Source organism: Fukomys damarensis, unplaced genomic scaffold, assembly GCF_012274545.1.
Source record: "Fukomys damarensis isolate Sample0158 unplaced genomic scaffold, DMR_v1.0_HiC HiC_scaffold_16, whole genome shotgun sequence".
NCBI lineage: Eukaryota > Metazoa > Chordata > Mammalia > Rodentia > Bathyergidae > Fukomys > Fukomys damarensis.
The window spans coordinates 96638996-96655893 of NW_022900928.1; the positions used below are offsets into that span (position 1 = coordinate 96638996).

Genomic DNA, 16898 nt, shown 5'->3' on the forward strand with positions numbered 1-16898 from the left:
ATATATATAATAAACACAAAAACCATTATACCAGCCTAGGATGAGCAAGGCCCTCAGTTTCATCCCTAGCACCACCAAAGAACAAAACAAAACAGACTCCTGAAGAAATAAACAAGTGAAATAAAAAGAGATTTTTGTTCCTACATGAAACAAGCAATCTTGTGAGTTTAAATATAATCTCTAAATCAGACTTTAATTTCTCCTGGTCCTCAACGAGTCTGTATTCCTGTATTCTTTGGGGTCTGGGTACTGTCCCGAGTACTGGGATATCAGAGAGAAAGGAGAGAAAGCCAGGATAACAATCATTTTTCTCCCACCCTGGTCATGTTATAAAGACAAATACCACACCATCTCAGGGTGTGTTTCTGAATCTCTGAAATGAGAACAGCTGTGTGATGTCTAGTTCCTTTCTAGGTCCACACGTAATGACTCTGTGAAACTAGCTGAATTTCCTAGTACTGATTTTGTTATTTTTGTTTTTGTTTTGTGTGTGTGTGTGTGCTACTGAGGATTGAACCTGGGGCCTTTGCACTGAGCTGCATCCCCAGCCCTTTATTTTTATTTTGAGACAGGGCCTCACAAAGTTGCTAAATTGCACAGGCTTGGCTTGAACTTGTGATCCTTCTGCCTCAGCCTCCCATCATGCTGGGATTTCAGGCCCATGCCACCCTGTGTAGTGCAGTTCTGCTTTGTGTATCCACTGAGAGCCACAACATTCTTTCCCGGCCCCAGAGAGTGAAAGCGCAGTTGGGATGCTCACTCTGTGGCCCCTGGGCTTCCCGTGTGGAAGGGATCACCATGGCACCTTTCACTTTCTGATTGGAATGGTTCGTTATGTTCCAACAGCCTAGAGGATACCTCTCTAAAACATTGCAGCCAGGCGCGGTGGCACATCCCAGCGCTAGAGAGGCAAGGCAGGAGGATCAGCATGAGTTCAAGGGCAGTCTGGGCTGCCATGAGGAGATCCTGTCTCAAAAAAACAAACAAAATCATACTGTCTTCTTGACTTCCCTCTAAGGCTGTATGTAGCTGAAACTACTGCGGGGAAAAAGGCCCCACAGACTGAGCCACCAGGCCTTGCCAAAGGGGGAGGTTGAGACATTCACAATGTGCGAAGGTGGAAGATGAGGTCCTGGCTACCGCTGACCTCACTGACCTGCATGAGGCTCATTCTGAGACTCTTCTGCCTCCCTCTCTGCAGCTGGAAAGGTCTTTCAAATTCACGAGGGAGGCTGAGGACCAGCTGAAGGCCATTCCGCAGTTCTGTTTCCCTGATGCCAAGGACTGGGTGCCTGTCCCACAGTTCACCAGGTACGCGCCAGCCTCCCCACGCTCCCAGCGACTGAGGTGAGAACAGAGCAGCCACAGAGGGCCGACCCACCCAGAAGTCAGCCCTGCCATAGCAATCCCACTGGGTCCGGGCCTAGGCACTTCCCCCTGCAGCCTTGGTAAAACTTCCTGAAGCCGAATTGGGAGGGGGAGGCAGGATGGTCGCAAATTCAAGCCCAGCCTGGGCAACTTAACAGTTTATTTAGTGAGACCCTTCCTCATAATAAAACAACAAGAACAAAAGGGCTGGAGATGCAGCTTAGTGTGAAGGCCCTGGATTCAGTCCCTAGCACTGTAGAACAAAGCAGAGGCCCCTGAGAGGAGAGGCACATCACTGAGTGAGCACATGGGTTTCCTGGGTGCCTACCACATCCCGTGAGCCTCGAGAAGACGATGCTAGGCAGAGAGGCGTTGCCATCGCCGTCCTAACCTGGTACTGCCAAAATGTTTCGTTGCCTCCACACTGGTGCCAGGCTGGGCTCAGTCTCCACCTGGGCTTTCAAGTATCACCAGCTGCCAGCACCCTGCTGTCCTGTGTGTATGGCTGAGCCCTGCAGGCTGTGCAGCCTGGTGTCGGGCACTGTGTCCGTGCAGGGGGTGACGTCTGTGTCCTTAGCCATGAGGATAAAGCTCCTCTGTATTCTGTGCAGTAGGTTTTCCAGGTCACAGCATAATGGGGTGGAAGCCTCGTTCCTTCTCAGGACACTGGCATCTGAGCCCCATGCCTCCCTGGTGCTTCCTCGAAGCTGTCCTGAGCACTCAGCAGAGGGCTGGGCAGCGGACCAGTCCCTGAGCCTCACCGCCACCATGCTGAGGCGCCTTGTGAACAGCTTGCCTGTAATGCTTTTGTCCTCCCATCCGCAGTGAGACGTTCTCATTTGTCCTCACCGGAGAAGATGGGAGCAGGCGGTTCGGGTACTGCCGAAGGCTGCTGGTCAGTATGGCTGCTGGGCGACCACAGTCCGTCTTCGGGTCCCTTGAGACTCCAGTTTTACCATGTGAGAAGGAGCAGGAGGTGTGGAGGGTTAACCAGGGGCATTAAAAACACAGGGAAAAAGTCGAATGTGGTGACACATGTACACCTGTAATCCCGGCACTCTGGGATACTGAGGCAAGAAGATTGCAGGTTTGAGCCCAGTCAGGGCTACATAGTGACTTAGCAAGACCCTATTTCTGGAACAAAAATGAAAAAAAAACAAACAAAAAAGTAAAAGGCTTGGGGATGTAGCTCAGTGTGAAGGCCCTGAGTTCAGCCTCTGATCCCACAAAGAATACATAAATAAAATAAGAACCACATATACAGAGAGGTTGGGGACACATCTGCATTTTATTGGTACGCAAAAGTAATTCTGTTTCCATCAGAAAGAAAATATTTTCCATATTGTTTTCCCACCAAATTAAACACCTGTCTATCCTTAAGATAAATGTTCTTCCTAATCCAACCCCTGGCCTGGATTCCTTAGTGAAAACATTTAGAAGGGCTGCTCAGGAGACAGACACAGGCCACTCCAGTGTTGCCTTTGGAGCTGTCACCTGCCACAGTCAGGAAATGATTCTGAGGAAAAGATCGCGCTGCAGCATTTTAGGGCCTGGCTTTTTGAGGCCCATTCTTTTGAAAATGTTTAGTAATCAAAGTCTCTTTCCACTCAGTTTGAGCCTTAGAAACAGGCTGAAAAATTTTAAGAGTCAAGTAATGCCTGTCACAGTAGGCGCTCAGTAAATATCTGATGAATTAAATATCAGGTAAAAAGCATGACTAATGATTGAAAAGTTAAGCAGGCTGATAAATTGTGTCATTCAAATTACATTAGGCTTGGGCCGGGAATTAACTCAGTGGTTTCCACTGCCTGCCTTTGCCAAGTACAAGGTCCGGAGTTCGAGCCCCAGTACAAAAAAAAAAAGGTACTGAGGTTGATTTCCCTTTTGGTTTGAAAATGAGTTTAAAAGTCATTTTCCAAAAAGATCTTCAGCAATAACTTCTCATTTGGAATTGTCATTCTAAAGGTGTCAGAATAACTCCTTAGGAGGAGCTACACCCTGCAGGTGTGACCCGGCCTCCTTAGAGGACCATATGCCCTGTGCCCTGCACCCTAGAAGGGCCCCTGTAGAGAAGGGAAATGTAGGCACAGAGTCACCAGAGGTGCTGCCTGGCAGCAGCCCAAGCTTCACAGGTTTTTAAAAGCTACCAACACTCAGGAGACAGGATAATTGCTGTGAGTTTGAGGCCAATCTGGGCTAAATAACAAGGCCAGCCTGAACTACATAGTGAGACCTTGTCTCAAAACAACAACAACAAACTATGATATGTGGAAACAGCATGCAGTAGACCCCAAAAGCATTTGGGTCTCTGCCTCCTGGTGGCTGTTCATGCTCATGAGGGCCTATGTTTCTCTCCAGCCGGGAGGCAAAGGGAAGCGCCTGCCTGAGGTGTACTGCATTGTGAGCCGCCTGGGCTGCTTCAGCCTCTTCTCAAAGGTGAGAATTTGGACCCCCGAGAAAGCAAGGGAAGCTAGGTGTGGTGCACCTGCCGTCCCACACTCTGGGAAAGCTGAGGCAGGAAGATTGCGAGTTACTTAGCAACTTAGCCACACTCTGTCTCAGAAAGAAAAAAAAGTATGAAAAGGGCTGGGGATGTAGTGTAGTGCAAAGGCCCTAGTTCAATCCCCAGTACTAAAAAAGGAGAGAGTTAGGTCAAGAGGAGAGGAGGAAGAAGGGGCTAGACCCCAGAGGACGCCAGAACATGCGAATCTCCCAGTACTTCCCAGTCTTGTTCTCTGCCTGTTTGTCTCCATCCCCTTCCCTGTCTTCCTTGCCCTCCAGGAGAAAGTCAGAATGGAGGAGGGCAGGCCGCAGGAAGGAGAGAAGAGGGCAGGGAAATGGAGTTGAGGGAAGGAGGGGTGGATCCTCCCAGAATATTCCGGGGGTTAGTTTCTTGCCTTTAGCATTGTCTTGTGTCGTATTAGTTTCTGCTAGAAAAAAAGACACCTGCAATTGATGTATATATGTATATTTCGGTGTGTAAGCTTATTAAAATATTAATATTATTTGAGCCTCTTTCCTGGAAAAAGTGTATGGAGACATAGAAATCACCACACTGAAGCAGCTCAGACACCCCAGTGTTCTGGATTGGTTCTTAGGACACAAGTGCTGTCCTATGTGATCCTGATCTCAGAAGTTAGATGTTAGCATTATGTAAGCCTAAAATGTGCCAATAAATGTTTTGCTATTAAAAAAAGAAGTTAGAGGCCGGGCGTGGTGGCACACACCTGTAATCCCAGCACTCGGAAGGCTGAGGCAGGAGGATCACTGTGAGTTCGAGACCAGCCTGGGCTACATAGTGAATTCCAGGTCAGTCTCAACTACATAGTGAGACCCTGTCTCAAAAAAAAAACAAAAAATGAAATTAGGCATAGAAGCTGGGCATGGTGGGGCAAGCCTGAGATCCCAGCACTTGGGAAGTAGAGGCAGGAGGATCACAAGTTCAAGGCCGACATGAACTACAAACCCTGTCTCAAAAAAAAAAAAAAAAAAGAAATTAGGCATAGAATACTTGACTGGGCTATGTGAGACCCTGAATTACATCCCAGGTCCTGAGCAAACAAAACAGGAGTTAGCCCAGTCAGTTACATGTCAAACCCAAGGTCAAAAGGGCAAGACCGCCCTGTCCCCTACCAGCAACAGGAGCTACAGAGTCATGCGGACATGTGGAGGGAGAAGAATTGGGGCAATAACTCAGAGAGCCCAAGAGCCTGGGCCCAGCTCTGAGCCACACACACCCTGCGTCCTCCAGAAATGCACTGCCCCCTGGGGCCCAGCCACAGCCTGGCTAAGTGGCTTTCCTGACCCTTGCAGATCTTGGACGAGGTGGAGAAAAGACGCGGCATCTCTCCAGCCCTCGTGCAGCCCCTCATGAGGAGCGTCATGGAAGCCCCTTTCCCTGCCCTGGGCAAGACCATTGTGGTCAAGAACTTCCTGCCAGGGTCAGGCACCGAGGTGAGCATCAGAGTCCTGTCTGCTCCCAGGTGCCAGTAGTGCAGGCAGCAGAGTCACAGTGGGCAGAGAGACTGGCTCAGCAGGCCACCAGATGCCATGATCACAGCCTCAGGAGGCTGAGGCAGTAGGATCACAAGTTTGAGCTCAGCCTGAGCAACTTAGTGATTTAGCAAGATCCTGTCTCAAAAAGTAGCAAAACGGATGGGGGTGTCTCTCTGTGAAAGTCCCAGGTTCAATCCCTAGTAACACATATACACACACCTGCACACACACACACAATTTTTTTTTTTTGGTACCAGGGATTGAACTCAGGATCTTGTGCTTTCAAGGCAAGCAGTGGCACCACTGAGCTAAATTCCAGCCCAATACAAATTTATTTTAAAACACGCCACAGTCATTGATAAATCTTATTTCAACGTATTTACATTTTGGTCTGTACCTGCAAATCTTTATTGGGCAAAACAGATTCCTTGTGGGGAATACAAGCTCAGGTGCTATTTTTATTCATCTCAGACTTTGAAGCTTGTCCCCTCCTTATCTGGGCTGATGTGATAAAGTTTGCTTTTATTCTTCCCATCCATTGCTTGCAGCCCATCCAGCCTGTCTCCCATCCCAGCAGCTCTGATAACCCAGGCCACCGCTGGGGACACAGGAGGAGCGGGGCTGGGGCTAGAAGCTTTGGGACTCACCCAACTTCCAAGCACTAGATGCCCTGAAAAAATGCTTGCTAGGCCCCAGCATGGTGGTTCATACCTATCATCCCAGCACTTGGGAGACTAAGGCAGGAGGATCGCTGCGAGTTTGAAGCCAGCCTGAGCTACATAGGAGATACTGTCTAGAAATGAATGAATGAATGAATGCTAGGGTAGGGTAGGGCTCGGGGCAGAGTGCTTGCATAGCATGTGACAGGCCCTGGGTTCCATCCCCAGAATTGCAAAACAGGAAAGACAAAGAAAGGCAATGCCCACAGAAGGACTGGGGCCTGCTGGCCATGTTCTAGGAACCTGTGGCGAGTTTTCCGCAATCATAGGGCACCGTCAGCGGGGAGCTGCTATCTGGGGACGCTGCCAAGGACTGCACCCCTGGAAGCACTTCCCCAGCCCCGCACCCCTTCCCGCTCCCCTGGAACCCTTTTCCCTGTCCCTTTGTCTTCCTCTTTTCTCTCTCTCCTCTCCCCCGTGGAGGACGCAGAGCCCAGGAGCCCTGGGGAGAGGCCCGGCTGAAGCAGTACCTCCATAGCTGTCCTGCTCCCCGGCAGGTCATTGAGCTGTGCCGCCCACTGGACTCCCGGCTGGAGCACGTGGACTTCGAGCCGCTCTTCTCCTCTCTCAGCGTCCGCCACCTGGTGTGCGTCTTCGCCTCGCTGCTCCTGGAGCGGAGGGTCATCTTCGTGGCCGGCAAGCTCAGGTATCGCGCCTCGTCCACTCGGGCGTGGATGGCAGCAACGGGGGTCCTCGGTTAGGGTGCAGAGCCCCGTGGGGTGAGCAGCAGAGATGGGCACAGCCCCTGGGTAAACCAAGGTAGGCACGCTGTTATACGCAAGGGAGTGTCGAAAGACACGGGGGTCCTCCAGAGGCCCCCATCCAGGAAGGGAACAGGAGTAAGGGGTCCACAGTGCATCTTGTGTTGAAGGTCGTTAGTGAGTTCTGGCCAGGTGTGGTAGTGCACCCTATAATCCCAGCACCTGGGAGGCTGAGGCAGGCGAGTTTGAGGCCAAAGGCAGCCTGAACTATAATAGAGAAACCTTTTATCACAAAACAAATAAGGGCTGGGGATTTAGCTCAGTCGTTCCACCACCTCACAAGCACAAGGTCCAGAGTTTGACCCCCAGTACCAATCAATCAATCAATCAGTCTGGGGATTTAGCTCAGTGGCTCCGAGCCTGCCTTGAAAGTGCAAGGTCCTGAGTTCAATCACTGGTACTAAATAAATAAAGCAACCAACCAGATCTCACATGGACACACACTGTTCACAGCCCAGAAGTTTGCCTCTCACGTCCTAGGGGTTGCAGTCTACGCTTGCAAGAGGCCTCATCACAAATCAAAGATCCTGTAGGACCATCAGATGTAGTGAGCCCGGTGGGTGAATTCTGATCTGTTACCGAGGAAGACTCCTGCATCACATGGTCTCGGAGTTCTGACCCGGAGCACAGAGCGGGCGTGGTGGCTGCAGCCCAGGAGGACTGCCAGAAACAAACACACTGAGGAGCTGTGGTTTGAAGAGGAAATAGGACACTGAGCTAGACAACAAAAGACAGGAAGAAGGACAGGGAGAGAAGAATGACAAGGACAAAAGTATCCACTCAGACCCCACTAGGGGCAGGGAGGAAGTGGCCTCCGCCCACTCCTGGGCGGCCATCTGGTCATCTTTGTGATGCTTCTCTCTGGGCGCAGCCCTTGGGCCAGTCCTGCTGCCCCCACCCTGTACTAGAGGTCACTGTTCCCTTTTAAGTGTCACCAGCGCTGTGCTCCCGTGCAGTTTCTCAGCCAGCAGCTGCTACGGGCAGTTGGCAGCCCTCCAGCTCCCAGCCCTGGGAGTTCTGGTGGGGAATTCTCGGCCCTGGGGGCGGGGATGAGGAGTAACCCTTCAGTGACTGGACTGGGTCACACAAGTGCTGCGGTGACCGTCCTGCTTCTCCTGAAGGCCCTCTGTGTCCCCAGGGTGGGCTTGCCACAGAAAAATGCCCCTCTCTGTAGGACAATTTGAGAAGGTCTGGGGGGTTCAAGGATCCCAGCTGTGGGAAAAGATGAGGCTGCCTCTGCCTTGGTCTGGCCAGACTTGGGGATGGCAGGACTAAGACTGGGTCAGTCCCTTCCTGAGAGACACAGGATAAAGGGGTTTCTGGGCCTCAGTGGTTCTCCAACCCCTCCTGCCCTGTCTGCAGCGGTTTACGGAGGTGACAGGGTGTCCCAGGGACTAACAGGAGCACTTGGGAGATGTCTCCTCACCCACCTTGTGTGTGTTGGTGTCTTGCCCTGGAGACTCAGCCTCTTCCAACGGTGCATGCCCAGGAGAGGAGCAAGTGGCCGGCAGGGCGCAGGCAGTTGTCACTATGGTGTGTGGCAGATGTGGACAGCACTGCAGAGATGGCCTTCCTGGGGAAGAGGAGTAGGTAGCAGGAACAGGAATCGTTGGAGCACCTCTCTGGGGCCAAGGCTTAGCCATAGTGCAGGGGTGATTGTGAGTTTGTGCGTGCGTGCTTGCGTGTGTGTGCGTGTGTGTGTGTGTGTGTGTGTGTGTGTGTGTGTGTGTATGAAGTGCTTTAATTGCATTTTGAAGCCCTTTCCCACTTCCATGCCTACCCATCCATCCTCATGAGCCTGGGAGGTGCCCCTGCCCAGACACGATCTCAGGTCTGACCTGCGTCCCCAGCCCTGTCATGTGTGTGCTGTTGTCAGAACCCAGACCACACAGAGGTTTAGGCGCTTTGCTCCAGGAAGAGACTGCCTGACTCTGTGCAGAGGACAGTGGGGAACTGGCTAGGCCACAGTGGTCTGGGGTAGGAGACCGGCAGGCTGTAAGACCCCATCTCTCTACATAGATATACAAGGAAATATACAGTGAGTGACTAAATCAAACATTTTAGTACAGTCAAAGACACATCACTGTTAACCCCTCTCACTTTGAATGCACTGATCCATCGTTCTGGCCACCTTCTGCAGCAGTTCTGGAGGTACTCTTTCCTGAGTGTCGTTATGAGGTGCCTGCTGCTTCTGAACACCATCCAAAGGAAAGATGGCCTCATAAAAACATGGCACTGTGTCCTAATTCACCTTATTCACTGGATCTACCACCGTGGGATTTCTCACTCTTCTCCATTGTCAAAAGGACCGTGAAAGGGAAACATTTTGAAGCAGTTCAGGACATCAAAGCAGCCACGGCAGTGCAACTAAAGACACTCATGAAAGAGGACTTGCAGAACTGCTTCAGAAAGCGACAAGAGCAATGGGGTAAGTGTTTGAAGCAAGAGGAAGGATTTTGAGCAAAGTGTTTTTTACTATAATAAATTCTTTCAAATGTAGACAACTGGTGTGTTTTTCATCTCTTCTCACAGAGGAGAAGGCTTGGAGAGCAGGTTGCCAGGACCCCTGTGAGCTCAGCTGTCAGGTACAGCGGTCACTGTTGCCCTTCCAGCTAAGGCTCCAGTGAAGCAGGTGCCACTGGCAACCCCAAAGTCTCTCTCAGCTCTGAAGTTTTCAGACTCCTCCGGACAGGAGGAATCTGTGCCCACTGTGCCGTGTTTGATTTACGGCTGAGTACCCACAGGAGGTCAAGGGTTCTTTGATCAGACCTAAACAAGCAAGGGCTTGAAGAACAGTGGCTGGCTGCAAGTTTCTGATGTGGAAAATCCTGTGAGGAAAACATTCAGCCTAAGTCACAGCTGCTGGCCGCATCCCCCACACTGGACTGCTCATGTGTCCATTCCAGCCCCGCTCAGCTGCGAGAGTGGAAGCCTCCTCGGCTCCTGCTTCCCTCGTGAGGCCAGAGCAGAGCATGAGAACAGGACGTGTCACCGGCCCTGTGAGTGGCCCCGTGACACCCCTGAGTGGGCCTTCCCCTGCACCCAGCGCTCTCCCCCACGAACCCAATCCCGGTGTTTAGTCACCATCGCTAGGGAGTCTGCCCACAGTGAAAGGAAACTGAAGGGAGTTGTGGCAAATACTGTACGAGTTAGGAAAGGGTTTAAAGTTGAGCCAAAAATCTATCAAATTCAAAATAACATTTTCGCTCCGTTTCATCGTTAGGGTGGACACTGAGTGTTTCTAAAGGCTGTGTCAAGCCCCAGGCCTGACAGATGGAAAGGGAGGAATGTTGTTGTGATGGCTTGTTCTGTCATCCTAGCAACTCAGATAAATATTTCCCACTACCCCCTGCCTTCGTTTTCCTGATGATAAACATTTTGTTTTTTAGTTTACTCATTTCAGTCCCAAAAATTTTGGCTAAGCCTATAGACCGGGCCTAATAATAAAGTCAGAGCTGCACATACACACATTTATGTAAAAGTTTTAGATGGCACCGAGGTTTGAATACTTGAGAAAGTCCATTTCTGTCTTCCTATAGGGTAATAAACCACATGCTGAAAGACAGGACTAGCTAAGGATAAATAGGGTTAGGTGATCAAATCTTGACAAATAGTGCGCTGGAGTTTGAACCATAGCTTTGACATTGGGGTAACCACACAAATAAGTGTGTGTGTGGCTGCGATTCTTTTTCATTCTTTTCTTTTTTGTTTTTTTGAGACAGGGTCTCACTACGTAGTTCAGGCTGGCAACCCTCTTGCCGTAGCCTCCAGAGTGCTCGGATGACAGGTGTGTGCCACCACACCCTGCCATGTTCCTTTCAGTTCATTTTCAGCATACACAGACTTCCATGGCATTCTGTATGCTTTCTAGGGTCAGCGCTGCATGAGTGTGCCCTCCTGTGGCTGAGTTTGGCCCAGGCCTCCCAGCAGGTAACAGCAGCTGCCACCATTGTTCTGGCAGCCAAACGACTCCCTCGTTGGCTTAGGTGGTCCTCAGCATGGCTGACAAAGTGTTAGAGACAGATACATTTAATTCTGCAAAGTCCTCTGGAAAAACCATGGACTAGCACAACAGTACATTCTGACTAAATAGTAGCCACCTGTTTTTGGTGTGTGGACACCACGACATTAGCATCTGGAGCAAGATTTAGAGGACAGCACAGCCACAAGCGCCATCGTCTTCTACTCAAGCACGCTGCTGTGAGGCCAGGGCTGCAAGCTGGCTCCATCCTTTGGGAGCCCCAGGCCACGGCAGCGCTGTCTCGTCTTCCTTCTGCATGCAGTAGCTCCAGCCCCTCTGACCCAGTACCTCTCAGATTCTCAGCACTGAGCCTGCATCACTCCTGTCTGGAGCCCCCTGAGCAGCCCTAGCCCGACCTTCCTGTGCCAGGCCTGGTTCTTTCTGTAGCAGAAAGAAAGATCCCACTTCTTGCCTGGCTCGTGCTCTTGCAGATTCAGGATTGGTAGATGGTAAAGCTGAAGGATACTGGAGATTATCTCAGCTGCAGAAGAATCTGAGGCCTAGAGAGATGAAAGGCTTTTCCTGAGATCGCACAGATCTCAGGTTCCCAAGGCTCAGTCTGTGTCCTTTTTAAACTTGGTATAGCCACTTGCCAGGCATGATGGTGCACACTTGTAGTCCCAGCCTAGGTGATTTAGCAGGAAAGATCCTGTCTCAACAAATACAGAAAATGGCTGGGGATATAGCTCAGTGCAAAGGCCCTGGGTTCAATCTCCACTACCAAAATAAAAAACAGTAACACCTTATTTCTCGGTTTGAAAATCTGCAAGGTGACAGCCACTTCCCTGAAGTTTTACCAGTCCCAGACCTGAGCTTCCTTTTCCCTCCTGTTCCTGCTGGGAAGCTGGGGGTGCCAATCTAGTTACCCTTACCATTCCGGGCGTGGGGGTCTAAGTTGGGAAGCGCATTGACTGTCCTGGTTGTGTCTTAGAGGAACCTCTGCGCATGCTTGCTGGCCACAGGATGGCCTCAAGGTGAGGGAGGGGGCAGGACCCACTCTAGGAGAACCACAGCCCTTGCAGTGCATCCTAATTTTCCCAAAGTGAGCAAGTGTTCTGGGACCAGACCCTCCCTGCTGATGTACAATGGGGCACAGTGTGATGCTGGTTTCTTTCTGCCACCCCTGGTGCTTGCAAGCCCGCTGCAAGGGCTCTTCCTGAAGCATCATGCTCGACTCCCCCAACAGTTCCATGCTTCACAAGTTGGGGAAGGAGCCGGGTGTAGTGGTACACATTTGTGATCCCAGTACTCGTGAGACCTTGTCTCAAAAAAACAAACAAAAAAGTTAGAGAATAGAATTTCATTTTGTGGCAGTGATTGAGAGAAACATGCTGCACTCAGAAAAATCCTTTCTTTCCTCCTCTACCACTTATTTCAGGGCAGGAGTTCTTTCATATCTGCGGAATTTGCTCTTTGCTTTTCCTGTTACATAGGCTTTTGAGAACAGTGTGGTGGGCTAGAACATAGGAAGAGTGAGCCACTGCTCCAACAGCCCCTGTTCTGCTCCCTGCCACATTCAGCCTCGAGGTGTTGATGAAAACCAGGTGTGGAAACATCTGGCTCCAGCTACAGGGCGATCTGACTCTTAAACAAAGAAAGCCAAAAGTTCTTATAGGAAACAGTCAACAGTAGAGCACTGTCTCCACCGGCCAGCGGGTCACCTCCCCTCGTCCTCTCCTTCAGGGGCTCGCACCCAACTTCCTCCACCAGGCTCCGCTTCCTAAGGAGGCCGCCATCGCCCAGAGACCTTCACACAGGGGCCTTTGAGGACATTCATAGTCCAGATTATTGCAGCATAACACCAAAAGGTTCCTAATCAAAGCCAAGTGTGGTGGCGCACACCTGTTATCCCAGCACTCAGGAGGCTGAGACAGAAGGGTCACTTTGAGTTCAAGGCCAGCCTGAACTACACAGCAAGACCTAGCTCAAAACAGCAACAAGAAAAAAAGAGTTCTCCCTGGTCACTGACCCTGTTAGCATTTGGCCAGAGTTCTGGGCAAGGGGTAACAGTATCTGAACTTTGCTTTCGCCCAGTGGACCAATGTGCAGCTGATTGCTGGCCCGTGACTACCAAGGCCTTGTTCTCATTTTTCCTGATCGCACCAAGGTATTCGTGCCTGGTGGAGATAATGTGGGGAGCGGAGCAAAGGAAAGGTTTCAGGGTTGGAATACGAAGTACCCGGAAGCCAAGTGTGTTGGCTTACTCCTGCCATCCCACCACACGGGAGGCTGAGGCAGGAAGATCATCCACAAGTTGGAGGCCAGCCTGAGTTACGTAATGAATTCAAGGCCAGCCTGAACTACGTGATAAGACCCTGTCTCAAACAAACAAAAGTACCTGCAGTAAGGAAATGAGTGCCTATGAGGAAACAAGTTTTAACTGTCATCCCAGTTGCTTTTCTGTTGCTGTGACAAAGCACCCAGGCCAAGTACTTTATTTTTTTATTTTTTATTTTTATTTTTGGTACCGGGGATCAAACTTGAGTTATTGTGCTTGCGAGGCAGGCGGTGGAACCACTAAACTAAATCCCCGGCCCAAGGCCAGTACTTTATAAAGTAAAGAGGTACAGTCTCCTCCTGACTCCTGGTGCCAGCTCCTCGGCGAGGCCATCCCTGGTCGCTCCAGCCTGTGTCAGTGGCGGTGACTGGAAAGGGAGGGAGCACAAGGAGCAGAGAGGACTGGGCTCACTCATATAACACCCCTTCTCGTGGGAGCAGGCCTGCCCTGCCCAGGACAGCAGGACCCATCATGGCCAGGAGCCCCAGGGCCTGACGATCTCCCGCTTCACCGACTCCCTGGGGACCTAGCATCTGGTACCCTACCCACAGGGCTTGTGGTGGGCTTTGTTTGTGTGGGGAAATGGTCTGACCCAAACTTACAGGGAGCCAGATGTGGGAGGACGGAAAGTTCAAGCCCAGCCTGAGAAACTTAGTGACATAGGGAGACTCTGACTCAAAATACAAAATAGAAAGGGCTGAGGACGGAGCTCAGTGCAAAGGCCCTGGGTTCAATCCCCAGTGCTGCCAAAAACTAGGCAAGCTTAGCGGGAGTGGCTCGCCGCAGAGCCCACGAGTGAGTTCCTGGGTGGGGAGTGAGCCCCACTGCTGTCCTCCAAGCCTCCTGTCCGCCCCACCTGGGCCGAGCCCCTCCTTGTGCCCAGCCTTTGGCCTCGGCTCCTTGCTGACAGCCTCTTGCCCGTCTCTCGGCACAGCACCCTGTCCAAGTGCTGCCACGCGATGGTGGCTCTCATCTACCCCTTCAGCTGGCAGCACACCTACATCCCTGTGCTGCCACCTGCCATGATTGACATCGTGTGCTCGCCCACGCCCTTCCTCATCGGGCTGCTGGCCAGCTCACTGCCGCTGCTTCGGGAGCTGCCACTGGAGGAGGTGAGGCGCCCCTGTGCTGTCGCCCCGGGGCAGTGGGTGGGGGGCTCAGTCTGTGCAGTCCCACCTGGAGCTGGGCTCAGCAAGCCCTTTGATGAGCCCAGGCGCTGCTGTCCCCTCTAAACGAGGGGGTCTGTGGACGACCTAGCCTTGATGGCAGAATGGCCATCTGTCCCCCTAACCCCTACCCCTTCCCCTGGCACTGAGCACGCAGAGCTCACATAGCTGAGATGTGTTTAAACCAGGGACAAAGTGGATGAGGGAAGCACCTCCAGTGTCCTATCAGTTAAGAGGCAACCTCGGAAGCCAGGTGTGGTGGCGCACTCCGGTTGTCCCAGCACTTACCCGGGGCAGTGTGGGGGGCTCAGTCTGTGCAGTCCCACCTGGAGCTGGGCTCAGCAAGCCCTTTGATGAGCCCAGGCGCTGCTGTCCCCTCTAAACGAGGGGGTCTGTGGACGACCTAGCCTTGATGGCAGAATGGCCATCTGTCCCCCTAACCCCTACCCCTTCCCCTGGCACTGAGCACGCAGAGCTCACATAGCTGAGATGTGTTTAAACCAGGGACAAAGTGGATGAGGGAAGCACCTCCAGTGTCCTATCAGTTAAGAGGCAACCTCGGAAGCCAGGTGTGGTGGCGCACTCCGGTTGTCCCAGCACTTGGGAGGCTGAGGCAAAGAATGGCCATCTGTCCCCCTAACCCCTACCCCTTCCCCTGGCACTGAGCACGCAGAGCTCACATAGCTGAGATGTGTTTAAACCAGGGACAAAGTGGATGAGGGAAGCACCTCCAGTGTCCTATCAGTTAAGAGGCAACCTCGGAAGCCAGGTGTGGTGGCGCACTCCGGTTGTCCCAGCACTTGGGAGGCTGAGGCAAGAGAATCAGAAATTCAAGCTCAGCATGGGGAAATTGGTAATTTAGCAAAACTCTGTCTCGAAATACAAAAAGAGGACGGAGTGTAGTTCAGGTCAGAGACCCTGAGTACAAACCCCAATACCACAAAACAAAACAAAGGAGCAAGGCAGAGAGTACAGCCGGAATGCCTGAGTGAGTCCCGCCATACCAAGGGGCAGGAAGCCCCTCCTGCCTCTCCATGCGAAGAAACCACGGGGCCCCTGGCCAGCCACCTCTGGGCGCCAAGAGGAGGGAGGGCTCAGTCTGCATGTGTCCCAGAGGCCTGATGACTTAACCCCTTCTTCTGTCTTCAGGTCCTGGTGGTTGACCTCATCAACAACCGCTTCCTCCGGCAGGTGAGGGGACTGCCCAGCCCTGCACCCTTCACTTCCACCTCTCAGTCCTTGGGGCTCAGCTCCCCACCTCTGGAAAGGCCCCGGGGAGGGAGGATGAGACAGGTACGGGCAAAGAGGAGGACACTGGCCAAGGATTGATCTGCTTGTGTACTGACAAGACAGGGTTTTCTGACAGTTACAATCAAGCACAAAATTACATGCATGGGGGAAATTGCTTTTGTGATGCTAGAGGGTGAAGCTAAGGCCTTGCACTTCTAGGAAAACACTATCACTGAGGTACCTCCAGCTGCTGATACCGTATTTTTAAAAAGAAAGAGAAACCAGGTATGGTGGCTCATGCCTATAATCGTGACACTCAGGAGGCTGAGGCAGGAGGATCGCTACAAGTCAAGGCCAGCCTGGGCCACATAGTGAGTTCAAGGCCAGCCTGAACTACATAGCAGACCCTGTCTCAAAAAAAAAAAAAAAAAAAAAGTTGAAAGGAAAGCCCAACAAAACGTGCTGATGTCTTGGGGAAACAGACAAGTAGACAGATTTTTTTAGTGGTTTTAAAGTGTTCTAATTGTATCATGTATTATTTGTCTGAAATGATCACAAATTAATTTCATTATGAAAGAAACACACATGTATTTTTTATCATTTGAGAGCTCTGGCTCTGGCTGCTCTCAGATCTTGCAAAGACTAACTACACTGGAGGTTGAGCAGGAGGATAACAAGTTCAAACCCAGCCTGGGCAATTTAGTGACTCAGCAAGACCCTGTCTTCGAATTTAAAAGAAGGGCTGGGACAGAGAAGGCACAGTCCAAAGGTCGAATCCCTAGAACCACAGAAAAAGGAAAAGGGAAAAGGAACTGATCGTAGAAAGGCCCTCTGGTCTTCTGACCACAGTGCTCCGGGTTGCTGGTTGCCACAGGTTGCAGAGCTTCTTTATCATTAGTTCTTTCTCTTCTCCCAGAAGCCGTCGCTCTGAGGCCAGGGCCTGCGCAGCCTGATCACACAGCTGTAGCTGGGGGATAGGGCACACATAGCCACCTAGTGCCAAGGACTTGTCCAGGGGACCGTAAGGCATTGCTTCTCCACAGTGGGGGGCTCTTGTCCACGGGCAGACTTCAGTGCACAAGGAGAGAGCCAGAGAGCTGGGTGTGGTGGTGCACGTCCTTAAACCCATCACTTGGGAGGCTCAGTCAGAAGAATTGCCTGGAGTTTGAGGCCAGCCTGAGCTACATAGCGAGACCCTGTCCCAAAATGATAAAATAGGCCTGGTGTGCTGGTGCACTCCTGTAATCCCAGCACGCAGAAGGCTGAGGCAGGAGGATCGTTGTGAGTTCGAGACCAGCCTGGGCTACATAGTGAGTTCCAGGTCAGTCTCAACTACATAGTGAGACCCTGTCTCAAAAA

General features: G+C 51.6%; 1 protein-coding gene across 4 annotated transcripts in view; it reads left to right on the forward strand.

Moving 5' to 3' along the window:
• Dennd2a (DENN domain containing 2A) overlaps positions 1–16898 on the forward strand; it is a 45686-nt gene that overhangs the window by 25090 nt on the left and 3698 nt on the right. For all 4 annotated transcript variants that reach the window (XM_010631658.1, XM_033764503.1, XM_019208569.1 and 1 more), the window contains 7 exons: positions 1202–1311; positions 2194–2263; positions 3727–3804; positions 5182–5322; positions 6581–6729; positions 14078–14255; positions 15459–15500. In XM_010631658.1, the coding sequence (XP_010629960.1) occupies positions 1202–1311; positions 2194–2263; positions 3727–3804; positions 5182–5322; positions 6581–6729; positions 14078–14255; positions 15459–15500 (768 nt within the window). The remainder of the gene's footprint in view (positions 1–1201; positions 1312–2193; positions 2264–3726; positions 3805–5181; positions 5323–6580; positions 6730–14077; positions 14256–15458; positions 15501–16898) is intronic.